The 16254-nt window shown below is 48.4% G+C and overlaps 1 protein-coding gene across 2 annotated transcripts; it reads right to left on the minus strand.

The window, feature by feature from the left end:
- Positions 1 to 483: 483 nt before the first annotated feature.
- On the minus strand, positions 484 to 15538 carry ARHGAP25 (Rho GTPase activating protein 25). Of its 2 annotated transcripts, XM_015883028.2 has the most exons (11): positions 15189 to 15538; positions 11811 to 12004; positions 9672 to 9759; positions 9389 to 9508; positions 9062 to 9269; positions 7455 to 7587; positions 6965 to 7038; positions 6399 to 6520; positions 5995 to 6182; positions 5258 to 5841; positions 484 to 4576 (listed from the first exon to the last, which is right to left on the minus strand). In XM_015883028.2, the coding sequence occupies exons 1-11, from the start codon at positions 15247 to 15249 to the stop codon at positions 4366 to 4368; spliced, it is 1983 nt and encodes a 660-aa protein (XP_015738514.1). In that variant the 5' UTR covers positions 15250 to 15538; the 3' UTR covers positions 484 to 4365. The 2 variants fall into 2 exon arrangements, with proteins under 2 accessions (XP_015738514.1, XP_015738515.1); XM_015883029.2 differs by lacking the exons at positions 11811 to 12004; positions 15189 to 15538 and adding an exon at positions 10078 to 11789.
- Between the last annotated feature and the right edge of the window lie 716 nt (positions 15539 to 16254).

The following is a 16254-nucleotide window of genomic DNA, read 5'->3' on the forward strand; positions in this document are numbered from 1 at the left end:
AATCTGTGAAATTTTCTGCATCCAGCCCCATCCATTGTGCAGACTGCAAACAAAACCCTTCAGGCTCCTTACTCCTACAAATGGAGCTACTTTTTGGAAAGAACAAAGTCAGAAAATACAGAATAGACTTGTTATTGTATGCATTGTAATAATCTATCACCACCGGGTGATAAATCACATCCAACTAAATGAGCTTACGTTGGGAATAGGAAACCAGCATGTTTGTTTAGCACTTCTGGATATGTGCCCACCATGATTCTGTGTGCAAGGCAAATTGATCAGCCCCACGCTCAGCACTGCAAGGGTTTTGCGGGACCTTTGATTGCATTTTTTAAGTAAACAAAGGAAATATGGGGGATAAAGGCAATCAACATGGTTGCAATAAAGGAAATGATATGAGAGGAATGGATTTCCGTGACACGGAGCAATGCTTCTGGAAAAGAAGTGCATTTTTTTTTTCTCCCTAGCTCCAAACACAACAAATTTTCAATGAAAACAATATGCAGTGTTTTATTTTAAAGGAGCAGATGAATACCATGAATCCAACAGCAGCACAACCACATTTTGCAGGAGCTGCTGCTTGCAATGAGTTTGGGCCAAGGGATGCTCAACGCAATGCGGAGCTCCCCAACGTCCTTCAGCTCCGTGTGGCTGATGCTGTCCAGGATGGTGCTGAAAAGATACGTGTGAAGTGAGAAGGTTTAAACACAGGGTGGTCCCTGGAATCAAGCACGGCTTGCTAACTAGCAACAGAGGCTAAACAATAACCCAACCTTCCATCGCACACAGGTTTATGTTGGCTTTGCTATAGCAACTCCTTATCACCCCAGAGATTAGAGCATTTCAGATCAGTTGCTGTGAGATTTGGTGGAATCCATTTCCTGAGCTGTCACCACTGGGTTAATCAGGCAGAGTTGAAATGCAAAGGTGGGAAAACAAAACTAATTGTCGTGCAATACTGGATACGCTTTTGCTATTGCCAGAATTTAGATGTTTGGCTTTGGATGCATAGTGCCCTATGGCCTGAACTGTAACCCATCTGAGCTGTAAGCTGAGCAGACTGAACATTTCAGACTTGTTCATGCTGGATAGGAACAAGGCAGTGATAGGTATGGATTCTCCCACTCCACCTCTGTGTGTGGAAGCACCACAGTTTCCATGGACAATTGACTTTTGCTCACAGGTATTGCTTGAAACTGTTGTGTTGGGAACAGCTCTAGGGATGTGGATACCCATCCTTGGAGGTGCTCAAGGCTGGGCTGATTGGGGCAACCTAATTAGGTGCCAGATTCAGTGGTTGGCAACCCAGCCCATGGCAGTGGGGTTGGAACTGGAGGATCTTTGGGGTCCCTTCCAAACCAAGTCATTCTGTGATTCTGTTTTTCCTGTGATTCTAACTGTCCTTGGGGTGCTTGGTCCTTGTCACGGAGCTGAGGAAGGAAACAAGGCAACAGTACTGTGGAAAGCAAAAAAATGTGACCTCTCACATGCTTTGGAAGCAGATGCCAAACCAATCGCTGCTTCTTTAACACGAGGTCAAAGCCCGTCCCCACCTCTCTGGCTGCTTCCAAAATGCTCTCATTTGGAAATATCTCCCTGGACGTGGCAAACAGCATCACGGACAGCTGACGACGTTAAAGGAACGTCCCTCTGTTCCCAGTTCCTGTTATCAGTGCGTGGTGTGAAGAGGTCTGAAATCTCACATTGTGTTTTTACATGCGATAAAACAGATTTTCAGAAGGTGTTGATGGCACCTAGGCACCCTTTTGGGCAGGGCTATGCATGAAAAATGGCTTTTTTGGAAGCCTCCTCACACAGTGGGCTTAAGGGTAAATAAGCTGCCTCCTTTACTGAGCCCGCTGCATATTGGGGTTTTCATTGGGGTTTGCACTGTGCTGAAGGCTGAACCTAGCACTTAGGAAAACTGCACCAAATTCAGGTCACTCAAGCTGTGTATTTGGCTGATATTAAGAGATGGCTTCTCAAAATCAGCTTGCTTTGGGGGTATCTTGTACGTGCAGGAAGGATGCACATTGCTTTCTCATTCCTGGGGAGAACAACATGTTCTCTCTGCTTTCCTTCCCTTTGCACAAGCCATCCTAAAGAATGGGGGGACACATTTCCCTCCCACTGCAACTTGCTATTTTCTGCAGTAGCCAGGCTAAAAAAGGAAAGTTACTATCATGCTAAAAAAAGCTAAAGAAAGAAAAATCCCACGGCTGTTTTGTAGGTTATCTTACAAGCTCTCCCATCACTTTGTAGGGGATGCTCTTACACCCTGTGGCTGTGCAATGTGATGACTTAAAGGGGTGAAACAACCTTTTGGTGATGCATCTTTCTAACTCTATGATGCCCAAGACAAGATTGATCTGTGTGCAGGGATTATTATTTATTCTCCTGTCAATAATGTATTTTGATGTGACAGTAGCAGCTCTGAATTATCATGCATCAGTCAGTTTTTGGAGACCTTCATGTCCTGGTGTCTACAGGAGAAGATCTGGAAGTGCATTACATCCAGAGCAGGACTTGGGCATGGCCAACGTTCAGGCTTTGAGTGGAGGAATGTACCCACAGGGCTGCATAGCTTCTATATGTCAGTCATGGGCAGATCAAACCTTCTCTAAACCCACTGCTATCTTTCTCACTAATAAAAACCCACCAACAAGCCAAAATACTTCTTTTTTCTTAAAAAGGAAAACCCTCTTTATCCCACAGAACCCAGGAGCACCATCAGCTCACATGATGCCCATTCTGCTCCCAGAAGCTGCTTGTTCCCCCCACACACTTGGGAATTTCCAGACCACCTGACCTCCATTGGAAAGTCTATCTTTTAAATATGACCACTATAAACACTCCGCATTTTAATGGGCAGAATATCTTCAAAGAGGTTACTCTGCTCCTCAGAAACAGCTGTGGTTTGATAGAGGTTATTTTGCCTATCTGCAGCGGAAATGGAGGAATGCGCAGTTTATACTAAATTAAAGTGCACTTGTCCTAATCGCAGCCTTCTGAGCTGCAGCCAAGCCTTCCCACGTCATCACACTCTGCTGTGGGCCATGGAGGAATTATTTGCCTCTTCACACTTTTGATCTGCACGGAAAAGAGCGTGTGGCATTTCCAGCCCAGATGCTCACAGTGTCTCTCCTGGACCTTATGGAGAAACATCTCCTGTCTGGAGCTGAACTTTCACTTCAAGTCCTCAGTAACAGCAATCCATTTGCTTTAATTCCATCATGCTTGGCACAGAAGAGTGCATTTAGCCCTACAGGTCTTTGTTGAAAACTCCTGCTGACCCCCTTTCTGTACCCACAGAGTCTGGGCTGCAGCTGTGTGTTGTGCGTCACCCTTCTGAACTTCAATGAGTGAAAGGTTTCAGGGTCTTGTTCTATTTTTCCTACACCAAAAGCTTCAGCAGCATCTTGGTGACTCACTGGCCAAAAAAAAAAGCAAGCGGCCAAAGCAACATGTTTACAATTAGCCATGTTGATTAGTCCTTGTGCCAATGGCAGCAAGTGATGGGCAGAGACCCAGCATCATCATTGGGTTGCAAACCCAGGTTTCCACCAAGAGAATCCTGATGAAATAATGAAAGATAGAAAGCTCCATGTATGGGTGAGTGAAGCTCCAAAGCCTCAACAGTAACCATGCTGGGTTTATATACACGTGGCTGTAAGGATCAGTGAGTTAAAATAACTGAAGTGCAATTTAACTGGAGAAGTTGTTGTGATTTCACAGCTGGAGCCTCGATGTCAATGAGCCTTGCACAGCACAACAAGGGATGGGGCACGAGGTTTCTTGATGGACCCAACATACTGTCTGGGCTTCTCTTGCTCTATAAGAGCAATAACCAAGTGCATGTGTTGATGCAAATGTCTTGGTTGTGTTGCTGACATCATTTCCATCCCGGCATCCAGGCATGCTGTGAGACGGGCTGTGCCATCCAACACCCTGGAGGTTTTCTGTCTCCCCAGCTCCAGGATTCAGGGATGCTCTGTTCCACTCAGAAGCACTGCTGGTGTCTCCAATACAGAGCCAGCTGGCTGGCAGGAAGGACTCTTGTTGCTTCAGGGTTTTGTGCAAGATATTCTGATTGAGCAGCAAGAGGTATTGGCCTGTTCTACAGGTAACTTGAGCAGCTACAAGAGGACTTGAAAGAACACACAAGAAAAAGCTAAACAGTATATTGGAAACTTCCTGTTTCAGAGCATCAACCAGCCTCTAAATTCCAGGCTCCTTCCTCCACACAAGCCCACAGCCGGTCGCAGGGCATTGGACAACACAAGTCCCAGACTCTGGTCCTGCTTGGCAATTCCTTTGGATTTGTGCAGCTGCATTTTATGTTTGTGCACAGCTGGATGTCTTCTCCTAGTTGGTTTTGGCATTGCTTTTGCTCCTGGATTTAGCAATGGTTTTTATCTCCTCCTCGAGCATCTTGTTTTTCTTCTCCAAGTCTTCCTGCAAGAGCTCCATGTTCTTCAGCTTCAGCTCCAGCTCCTCAGACTTCTTCTTCTCCCTCTCAATGTCCTGGTTCAGCCTCACCACTTTGGCCCAAACGTCGTAGTTTTCCTTCTCAAGGCTGCAGAGAGAAACAGAAAACAAAAGGTTTGGAGTAGAAGAGATCTGAGAAGTGAGAGTTTGACTCTCCAGGACTCTGACCTCCATGTTGTTAAGTAGTAAATCAAGCTGGATGTGCTGTCCTGATCCCCTGATCATCACCAGGTGCATCACAGTGCAATAAATCAACATTACAGTACATAATGATATGATAACAGTATGTGAAGTATTGGATGCAGTAATAATACTGCTAATGAATTCTGGATAGTGCATTAAGGCTGGTAAGGCACTAACACAGGTTGTCCAGAGATGTGATAGATGCCCATCCATGGAGACACCCAAAGTCAGGCTGGACATGGCACTGAGCATCTGATCAAGCTGTGGGTGTCCCTGTTCATTGCAGAGGAGTTGGAGTAGATGCCCTTTTCAGTTTCCTTCCAACTCAAACACTCCTATGGTTCTATGATAGTATAATTATGATATAATAAGAACTAGAGAGAGTTAACAATGCAGTAACACACTACTAAGTCAAGAGCACAGCACACAAGAGCTGAATTTGAGGTAAAGTGTTATAATGCTGTATTTTATCATTAGTCATTACTATTTCATCCTGTAGAGTATTACTGGTAAATAACCCTATGCAGTTCTGCTGCTGCCTTAAAGATGCCACCAACCCTCGGAGCAGAGCACAGCAGCACGTTACCTTTTGATTTGCTCCTCGTAGGTCTCTTTTTGCACATCCATTTCTCTCTGCAGCTTCAGGACCATGCTTTGCAGGGACTCTTTGCTCTCTGGAGCAGGCTGGAACACCTCGGAGGGGCTGCTGGCAGGGCTGAATGGCTCCTGGGGTTGATGGCAGGGGCTGGGGCAGGGCTGGAATTCCTTATCAGAGCAGCTGCTGGCAGGACTGGGGCTGGAGCTGCTGCTTTCCACATGGGAGGTGGGCAGGTTGTCATGAGTTGAAGCCCGGTGAAGGTCGAGCAGCTTGAATAGATCATGAGATAATGTTCTCTTATGTCCTTCAGTGAGCACTGAACGTGGGTTGCTCTGCGTGGAGCCTTTCCAAAAGTCATTGTTAAATAAGTCGTTCCTGTCATTGCTGCCTTTCTCCCCTGGTGATGCAGCAGTCAGGAAGGATTTTCTGTTAGGTAAAGTCTGAGTCCTTTTCCTTGCTTGCATTTTCCACGTTCCCAGTGTATCTTTGGGTGGCTGCACGCCAGTATCTTCGCTGGATGCACGTGAGCTCACAGCCAGCCCAGGAGCACGGCTGACACTCAGGTTGTCTTTCTGCAAAACAAAGTGGTAGCATTAGGACTGTCTCATTTTGCTCATATGGCTTGCTCACAAACCCTCATATGGCTTGCTGACCCATTTGATCCCATAATCATTAACCAGTCATCTATTGGACTCCTGTTTTATTCCCCAAAGATCCACCCTTACCATTTGCCTTTGGGTTGAGCTCTCTGCCCTGTCCTCTGCAGAGTCCCAGCCCACAGAGCTGCGCAGGATGGGGGTTTTCTTGTCATTCTGTTGGGTCACTGGGGAGGGCAGCACATCCTTGGATGGGGGAAAGAGGTCTGCGTGGTCACTGATCATCACAGTCATCACTTTCTGGATTGGCAGCGTGCCTGGAAGAAATCAGAGACAGAGTTTGACTTGTTTTTTCTAAGTATTTCACACCTATCTACCCTAAGCAAGAGAAAAGTGACTCCACCAAATCCACCAGGGCAATACCTTAGGTTAAAAAAGTATTAATTTTAGGTTTTTAATTTGCAAGTTTGTGGATGCGAATTTGTACTTCGGTTTATCAAATAGGCATCAATAAACCCAGGAGTCCCTTTTACCTCTCATAATAGTCGCAGGATCCTCTATCTTGGGTCTGATGAGGTTCACTCCGATCACTGTTGCCAGGTTATCCACACTCATCTTGTTGACGCCAGAGTTCAGCTGTACTTCATATAGAAACCTATCAGGATCCAAGGGCAAGCATTTCTAGTCACAGATGGAAGACTGTGCAAAAGCCTTAGATACCTTAGATATCCAATACTCCGTTCTTGTCCTCTAATTCCCAAGGATAGAAGAATATAAGCGCCTTATAAATGTATGATGGAGCTGGGTCTCATAGGTGGCAGTAAGAAAACTGCCATGTGATGACCAACATACCCCCAAAAAACATCAAAAAAGGGGAAAAATCCATCCAATATTTAATAACCAGAGAAAAATCACACATCACTCAGGGTGAAAGCTGGCTGCTTCACTGTGCACTTGGCGTGTTTACCCCAATGGTGGAAACTCTCCCTTCAAAATCAGGATCTAGTGACTCAGAAAGAGTCAACCTCAGTCTTTAGGGTGATAATCCTCCTCACCACCATCTAATTGGAGCTGTTTGTACCTGATGCATAGGACTGACCTGCAGATGTAGCTGAGGAGGTTGTAGTTGTCTCGGGGAAGAAGGGACAGCTGCTTCAGAAGGTCCTGATGACCCTAAATGCAAGTTAAGGAACAGCTCTATGAAGATGCACAGATGTACATGGGTTGAAGAGAGGCTCTGTGTTGCCCCAGCCATCCCTATGAGGTGTCACCCCCTGGCATTTACTTGCAACTGTGGCAGTGTCACTTCTTAGTGAGAGCCAGCATAGGCTGGGGATGCTCTCTCTCATTTTCATGTGCATAGGAGCAGTGTCCATGGGTATCTCCTTGCTTTTCCACCTAAACACAGTATTAGGACAGGGCAGTTCCCATTGCATCTCACTCACCCAACTCTCACCCACACCCTTGCTCCCATCATTGCTGCCACCTGGAGCAGCTGCAGGAGATGCTGTCACACTCTTAGATCTGCCCTGGAAACCTTAAGCTTTCATTTTAAGTCCAGAAGGAGAGAAACAAATACACCTCTGTACCTTTTTCTGGTCCACATCCAGAGTTTGGCCACAGAGAAGGAAATCTTCATATTGTATCCATGGCACAACTGGCTCAGGCAGCTCCCGTAGGTACAGCTTGAGCAGGGAGGCCACAGTGTGCACATCTGTGTCCCTGCAAAGCAATAGGTGAGACCCAAACCCAGCCGGTGAGCAACCCCTGCCCTGTTCTATGCTCTGTGAATAGATGCACGAGGTGCAGAACTATAAACATGGAGCAAAAACAAGCCAGGAGTAGCTCACAGGGCACCCCAAGTCAGGGAATGACTCCAGTTGGCAAAATAATCTGCTTGGTGAAGATATTTCCTGCTGCATGTCCCCAGCCTGCTTTGGATTTTGCATGCAAACCCAATCTGCAGGCATCCATGTGTTTGGCAGGAGCTCCCCACTCTGCATTGCCTGGGGTTTGGAAGATGAACAGCAATTACTGGAGATGTTCAGCCAGGCCAGATGTTTGCAGCTTTGCATACCATGTAGTTTACATTATGTCAAAAGGACACTGTCAAGACAGTAAGCCTCTCATTTGACCTACCTTGAAGTTGCTTAAACTCTTATAAACTTGTAGCAAAAACCCCTCAGGTCATTTATTTTTAGGGTTGGTTGGGGGTTTTTTAAACGAACCCAAAGAATCACAGAGGAATTTATTCAGAGCTTTGTTTTTGTAGGGCCTATCAATACATATCCTGGATGCCTGGGCTGCACCAGCAGTTTTCTAAGTCTCCCCACCCAGTCGTGCTGTGCTTTGTGTGTGCCAGAGCAAACCCAAACTGGCTGCAAACCCAGCACCTTGTACTGTTCACCTTGCTGGAAACCCCTTTGCTGGCCTTGCTGAAGATGTATATTATGTGAAGCACACAGAAGGTGCTGCAGTGATGCTCATCTGATCCCTGTAGGGTTAATGTGGCAGGGTGTGAGGAGCAGCACCAGCTTCCCTTGCTGCAAAACACCATTATGCAAAGAAATAAAAGCTTCACCTTCTTATGACCCCCATTATAGGTTGTAACAGGACTTGGGGACACAGAAGGCAAGAAATACTCAGCTGCAAAATAAAGGGCTGGGATTGTTAGGCTTCAGAAGCAGCAAAGACCCCTCACCAGAGCCTCCCTGGGGGACACAGGCAGCACCAGGAGGCTCTCTTGGCTTTAGGTGATCTGCTGTTTCAACACTTGGCTTTAGAGGATTTGCTTTCCCCTCTCAGCCCAGCAGAGGGAGAGATTTGGGAGGAGGCAGCTTTTGAGCAGCCAAAATCTCTTATTTCTCTGCGGGAAAAGCAACGGGAGGAAGATTCCAAGCCAATGGGCTGGCAGGGAAAGAAATTACTTCTGTGAGGTTTAGGGTATTCTCTCAACATATTTGGACTCCTCTTGCTCCTCATTGTGTGGCTCCCAGGTGTCCCTAAACTCCTCCCACAGATCTTCATCCATCTCTCATCATAATCCTCTTTGGGGGTTTCTGTTGGGCCCCTCTCTGTGTGCTGAGCCCTTCCGATGGCCCCAGGTCTCCATCAACACACTGCTGAGTGTCTTCAGGGGGGGTCAGGCTGCTTTTTGGGGTGCAAGCTGAGTAGGAAATAGGGAATCCAACATTACCTGTCAAACGATGGCCTTTCCCCAGCATCAAAGGCATCCCTGAGCTGCTTCACAAGGTTGTCCTGGCCGGGAAGGCGGAAGATTCCTTCCTCATTAACCCCATGCTCCCTGATGAACTCAGCACATTTCTGCACCAGGATGGGCACCTGGTGCTGCCCAAACTTCTGCTCGTAAGCCATGGTCTCTGCCAAGCGTTGGCCAAACACCGCTAGGGAGAAGACATTGGGGTTAGAGGAGCCCGATAGCTCTGCTTGAGGTTCTTAGCTCTGTGTGCAAAGGGGACAGCAGCATTTCTTCCTAAGAGCGAGAGCTTGCAACGCCTGTTACCTCCTGAGGTTGAACCCAGCACCCGTCGGATGGATTTAACCCATTCCTCCATATCGGACTGGGAGTTGGCCATGAGCACACAGGTATCCTGCCCAGCTCGGTTCTGGTCTCCAGAGACCCCTGCAAAAAGCATTTATAGACCATGTATAGTGAAGGTTGGGATAGGAATGGCAAATTCTTGTTGTCTTTGCTGAAGGGCAGGCATGAATGATGTGCCCAAATGATTCGGGGCTACCAGTCCATCCCAACAAGCATGCAATGAAACAGCAGGAAACGTTCTCACCTGGGATAATTTCAAAGATAAATTTTCCTCCTTCCTCTGGGTTGCCAGCCACCTCCTTAATGGTGCTTCCCTGGAGAGACAGGCAGCCCTAGGACCAAGCAGAGCAGGAGCTGCCAATCCCCATGTCCCACCTCTGAGAGGTGACACGAGGTAGTGTCAACCCTGGGCATCAGAGTCCTTGTATATTGACTTGTCCTTGTATTGATTATATATATATATATAATCAATAAGGTTAGAAAAAAACACAAGATCATCCAGTCCAACCCCAACACATCCCACCATACCCACTAAACCACGTCTACTCTATTCCTAAACACCTACTGGGATATCAACTCCCTTATATATACATACATCCTCAAAAATAACCCAATAAAGGATGCACATATATATATATATAAATACATACATGTGCATATCTCCTAAAATTCACTTCAAGCAATAAGAAACACTTCTTAAATGCCAGTTTTTCTGATGAAGATATTCTCAGAATGAGAACGCTGCTTAGTTTCCTCTTTCCTTTTGTCCTCCCTTCTCATGTTTTCCTCTTTTCTCGTGCTTTTTAACCCCTGTTGGGGGGAAGGGAAAGAAAGTGCAAAGGAGAAGGGATGTGACAGTGCATAGAGAGCCTCTTTTTGCTGCACTGGAACAGGAAATTTCTTCATTTAACACAATGCCACTTAAAAACAAAACAGAAAATGTTTGCAGTAGCGGAGCAGAGAGAATAAAGAAGAAAACTGAGCAAAAGAAAGGGGGGAGAATAGAAAAGAAAAGCAGAAAACCGCTGTTTCCTTTGGGTCTTCCTTTCACAAATGGATGGTCACTGTGGGAGGGGGTGGGTGGGGAGCAGACAAGACACGTGGGATGGTGTGGGTGTATGAGTCAGCGTTGGCAGCCTCCAGAGGCAGAAATAGCAATGTTTCTCCCTAATTTTAGGCTTTCTGAAAGCTGCTGGGTTCCTATGGGCATTGAGGACTCAACCATCAGCTCTCCATGAGCCCCAAATGTGGTGGTATTGAGTTGAATGTTGGTGGGAGCAGCTTGGTGTTCTGATGGGGAGGGCTGCCAAAAGCACTATCAGCAGCAATCAGCTTCTATACAGCACTTTCAGTTTCTACATCTCTATTTAGAGCTGGGGAAACAGCTCCTCCCAAACACCTCTGAAGGGAGAAAAAGCCATAAACAGGGCGTGCATCCCATCACCTCTGCCCCTTGTTTCACCCCCAGGGTCTGCTGATCACTTTCCCCTTTGGAATTATGTTAGCTTGGGATGATTTTTGCTATGGCCCCAATCTGCACAGTGGGAATAAGGGAGGACCTTTCACCCCAGAACAAGCAAAAGATGGTGGTGAAAACTCTCACAGCGTGGAAAATGGGGTTGAAATTATCCATATGCATTGGGAAAACAAGCTTATTTCCTCCCAGCAATTGTACTCCAACACATCCCCTGAGCAGCAGTTTGAGTGAGTGGCACAGAGGGTTCATTGCAGCCCCAAATGAGACCCAGACACCGGTATGGCTGGCAGGTCTGCAGACATTGGGTGCAGAGACCTAAATCATGCCCCAGTGGGGATTGCAGGCATTGTGCACAGGGTTATGTGCATGCTGAGATCACTCTTGGAGATCCAAAACCCATCCAAACACAGCAGCTTTCAAGCCCTGAGAGGAGCAGGCAGTGGACAGGTTTCCTGCAGCTGTGCGGGGTGGAAGAAGGCCAAGGAACAAACCCCATCCACGTGGTCCAGCATCCTGCCAGGATGGGATGCGAGCTGAAAGGCTGGAGAAAGATTTCCTTTCCTTATCTCTCTCCTCAGAGGGGCCCCTCACTCCATCTCCTATCCCTGCCATGAGGATGTCTCAAGACCGAAAGATTGCCTGCTTTCTCCGACAAGCACCCCATGAGATGGGTCCGATCTTAAGTGCCTACGTGCCCATCCCAAACACAGTGCTGCCATGTCTCCCTGCCCTATGCCTGCTGTCCTGAAGGACAGGCAATGCCTGTGGGCACCATACTGATTTCAACACATGAATGAAGGTCCTCGTGAGGACATCCCACTATTGCTACCACCCCAAGGCAACAAACCCTCTTTAAAACCCATCTCCAACCCCATCCCTGAAGAGCAAAGCTTGTCCCCATCCTACCTGCGGCTTGGTGTCATCCTCATCCTTGTAATAGTAGAGCTGTTGGCCCCGCAGCACAAAATACCTCTGCTGCCAGTTCTTGACGATGGAGCGCTGCTTCTTCAGCCAACCCAACTTCAGTGGCCGCTCCATGGAGCTGGGGGAGCTGGGCCGGGTGGTCAGAGCCTCACCACTCATCACACTCTTAGAGCGAGCTGTGGGGACAGGGAAGGATGGGATGGAGGGGATGGAGGGGATGAAGGGGATGGAGGGGATGGAGGGGATGGAGGGGATGGAGGGGACCAGCCACCAGCCCGATTCAAGCAGTGAGAGCTCTCAGCCCCTCTGCTTGCACCCAGCAAACTGGCTAGCTAGTTGTAAAGGAAGTGGCTGCAGTATCTATCAGCCCGTGCTTCCTTTTTCCTGCGTGGGAGTCATTGTCTTGCAAGCATGAAGAAAATCATAAGCTTTTTCTTTTTTTTAACCTTTCTTTTTTTCTTTCTCCCTAATGGGAATGTGTGTTTTCTTTATCCCCACCCCAAACAGGCTGCAGCTGCGAGATCGGACTGATCCAACCTAGCCTAAAAAAATACAAAGCAGCAACAAAAAGGCCTGGAAAATGAAGTTTTGCCTTTTGGCTGGTGTTGCTGAAGGGGATGATGGTTGAAAAGAACCACAGTGATCAGTGAGTTTCAACCCCCCTGCTGTGTGCAGGGTCACCTACCAGCAGACCAGGCTGCCCAGAGCCACATCCAGCCTGGCCTTGAATGCCTGCAGGGATGGGGCATCCACAAGGGAAGAAGTGGGGAGGTTGCTGGTGTCCCATCTCCTATTGCAGTGTCCCCAACTCCTACTACATGGATGTTTCCCATTGGTGCCACCATCTTGCTCCACGGCCTCTCTAAAAAAGCTTTTGCATAGCAAATGCCTCGGGAAGAATCATTTCTGGAAGGGATACTTTGTGTTTTACTCTGCACTGTAGGACCCCAGTGCCCACCCAGCCATGCAAAGGGACTATTTAGGGGATAACTATTTAGGGTATATGCGTGACTATAGGGGAATTCAATGACTCTGCTCTTCACATGGTGACTTCTGACATCTCCCCTGCTAAAGCTAATGGTGACGATGATAAGGGGAAGCTGTGGCTGACCCAGTGCTCTGAACCCAAGTGTCTGCTTTTCCCCTTGAGTTGAACAGCAGAGCTGCAAAAGCTGCAAGTGTTGGGGTATTCCAAATATCCGCCTCCAGTGCCTGGTGAAGGTGCTGCTCATATCTCATCGTGTGCTGATGTGGGACGTTGTGAGCAGGAGCCTTGGAAAGGGATTTGCCACCCCCTCCTGGGCAATGAATTTTTGGGTCCATGCTCCCAGCTGAGCTGATGGGAATTTGGGATGCAGTGGTGTCCAGGGTGATGCTGTTATCTGCCAGTTCTGTATTCATCTCCCCCAGCTCAGGTAGTGCACTGACATGTAGCTTGCAAGGAAAAGAATCATCTTTTTTATGAAGAAGGGAACTTTTGATTACCTTTATGTGGTGATTTCAATCTCTCTCTCAGCCCATCAGCACAGCATCAGTGCTCTGCTCTGCATCAAGGCAGCGACCTCACTGCTGCTGCTGCTTCACTGGCTTAAACTGCTGAGCTAAAACTGCCCAGACCTTGCTTGAAATATGATTTGTTCCTATTTTCGTCCTTCTTCCCTGATGCAGACAGAACAGTGCAGTACATCGTGTTCCCTTCGCTTTCTCATCAGCTCATCCTAAACACCAGACCCAACATGCAACCATATGATACCCAGCCATGATCATTCACATACACGTGCACGACACATGCAGGTGTATTTTCCCTCTCCCTGTGCTCTAGGCTGACTTAAGACCAAAAGAGAGCTTTGCAGGCTTGTTTGTACCCACTGCATGAGCAGTCATTGGCCGCAGGGTTCACACAGTGGTGTGCAATGGGAGCTGATGCGGGGAGCTTGGCTTTGCAAGCAGCATTGCTATTTTTTGCCTAGTAGAAAGTCCTCTGTTTAAACAAAACCAGAACTACGAAAGCTGTGGGTCCCTCCCTGACAACTTTTCCATGTTTCTACCTCCTGTGGTCAGTGCTGAAGATCTCATGTGGGATTGGGGTGAAGTTATTCCCAAGTGCTTGCAGCCTCTCCTGCATGCAGCCCTTCATCCCTGGTAGGAAGGAATTGCTGACAGCAAAAGCATTTCCTGCAGTAACTGCCTGTGAAGTTGAATGTTTCCTCCTTAACAGCCCTGGGCATTGCAGAGAGGAGGAGCTTTGCCAAAGTGCCATTTGCAGGAGGCATTGCACCATTCACCACCGCTCCCTGCTCCAACATTGGAGGGGATGTTGGGGATGTGTGATAAAACCCAAGAAAAGCAAACTTTCTCTAATAAGTTTTGCAATGAGAATTGAAGACAAAGCTTTCTCTTCCATGGGAATAAATGGTGTGTGTTCAGCTCAGCATGGGGAAGCACACAGCACTCAGCACAACATCCCAAGGCTCTCAAAGCTGTGGTCACCACTGGGGACATGCAGAGGGAAGTTTACAGAGCCAGGAGGATCCAGCAAAGGCGATGGTGACTCATTTGAGATGCTTTTCCACCCGTGACTCACATCCCTGCAGACAGAGGACCAGGCACCCCAAAGTACAATGAGAGTCATATTGGCCGTGTTTTGGCACCATCAAGAACCTTTGCTTTGCTTCCTGCACACTCTTATGCACTCCTTCCTCACCCCTAAACTCCTCTCCTTGTCTGTTTGACCCAAACGCTGTGATATTTTGGCCTCAGAGCCCATCAGGGGACCCCTCACTGCTTCCTGAGTATATTTCAAAGTGGTTTTCACGCTGCAATGGATCCCACAGTGGATGGGGGCTGTGCAAAGCCTGGGCACAGTCAGGATGGCATGCAGCAAAGCCACACAGGGCTCTTCACTTCAGGTGAGAGGAAATTGGTGACGTCAGGGTGGGAGAAGGAACCTGAACAAGGGCAAGGATGCTTCCTCCACCTGCACCTGCAAGACTTGCCCAGCAAAACGAGCAAATGGGCTTTGAGCAACAAAGAGCAAATGGCTCAAAACCCAGATTTCGAGCGGGCAGCAGCTCTGTGCTGCCTGTATCCCTCTGTCCCCAACCCCACAGGGCCACCCCAGCTGCGTTCCCACTGCACAGCAGTGCAGCTTTGCAAAGCAAATTCTTGCAAAGCGTTTCTCACCACTCGTTTGCAAAACATCTGCTGCCTCCAACACAGCCACCAGAGCCACGTCCCCATGCGACACTCAGTGAGGGGTTTGGGTTTGGGCTGCAGCTGCAATGGCTGCAGGGCTTGGCTGCAAGCACCCCACAGACCCCAAAAAGGCTGAAGAAGGGCATAAAGAAGAACTCACGGTACCTATTTTGGCAGCATCCATTTTCAGGTTGAAATCCCAGTTCCGTGGCAGCTTGAGGGACATTGTGGGTCAGGAAGGGTTTGACGTTGGGTCTCCCGGGGGGGGCAGCTTTGGAGAAGAGCTGAGGTGGAGCTGGGATGGCCCCGTGGGTACCCTCAGCCTCTGGTCTGATCCCCCAATGCAGCGTAAAGGCCCGTTGATGGCTGGTTTGCCAACGTACTTCCTCCTCCCTCCTCTACGAGCAACCCCATAAAAGTCCTTTCCTGCCCCGCCAAGCTCTTGCTTTGCTTCCCCCTCTTGCCAAGGCGCTGCTTTTTGCCTTAATTTTTTTGCTCCACTTTGCGTGGGGACGCAGCGCTGTGGCCCCAACCCACACCAGGAACCCAGGGCTGCAGTTGGCTGAATTTAGGGAAGTGGCTGAACTCAGAGCAGCAGCAAAACCCAGAGAAGGGCTTTGGGAAATGGGCAGCAAAGAGAAGCAACCAACAGCTGCAAGCACGATGGTGTCCTTCAATGTCTGAATGCATCCCCAGGTGATGAGAGGGTCATTTCCTTGGAGGTGTCCCAGGGCTGTGGATGGGACAACAGGCTGAGCTGGTGGGGGGGGCAATCAGCCCATAGCCGGAGGTGGGGCTGGTTGGGCTGTAAGGTCCCTTCCAACCCAGCCATGCTGTGATTCTATGACTCAAACGTGGTTTAGGGTTTTTGCATTTGGTTTGTAACAGCGGTACCTGCAAAATGGAGCTGCTGCTTGGGGGAAATGCTGCTGGTGTTGGGGCAGAAGGGGACAATGAGGGGCTGCAGCCTCAGTCTCCTCATGTATGGGGCCCTGTAAGAGGGGGAAGCTGCCCCAAGGAGAAGCAGAATGAGCAGAGTGGGGAGCTGGGGTGGAAAAGGATGAAGCCATCAGCTCCATGCTGTCACATCCCCATTGGTACAGCAGGGGTGCACTGAGCTGCACGCAGCCACCATTAACAGCCTCAATCCAGGAGGAATTCAGCCTCAAGAAAGGAGATGGAGCCTGACTTCACAGCCAGATCGGGCAGATCTGGGTTCAATTCTGAACAA

The sequence above is a fragment of the Coturnix japonica genome, chromosome 22 (genome assembly GCF_001577835.2).
Source record: "Coturnix japonica isolate 7356 chromosome 22, Coturnix japonica 2.1, whole genome shotgun sequence".
Lineage (NCBI taxonomy): Eukaryota > Metazoa > Chordata > Aves > Galliformes > Phasianidae > Coturnix > Coturnix japonica.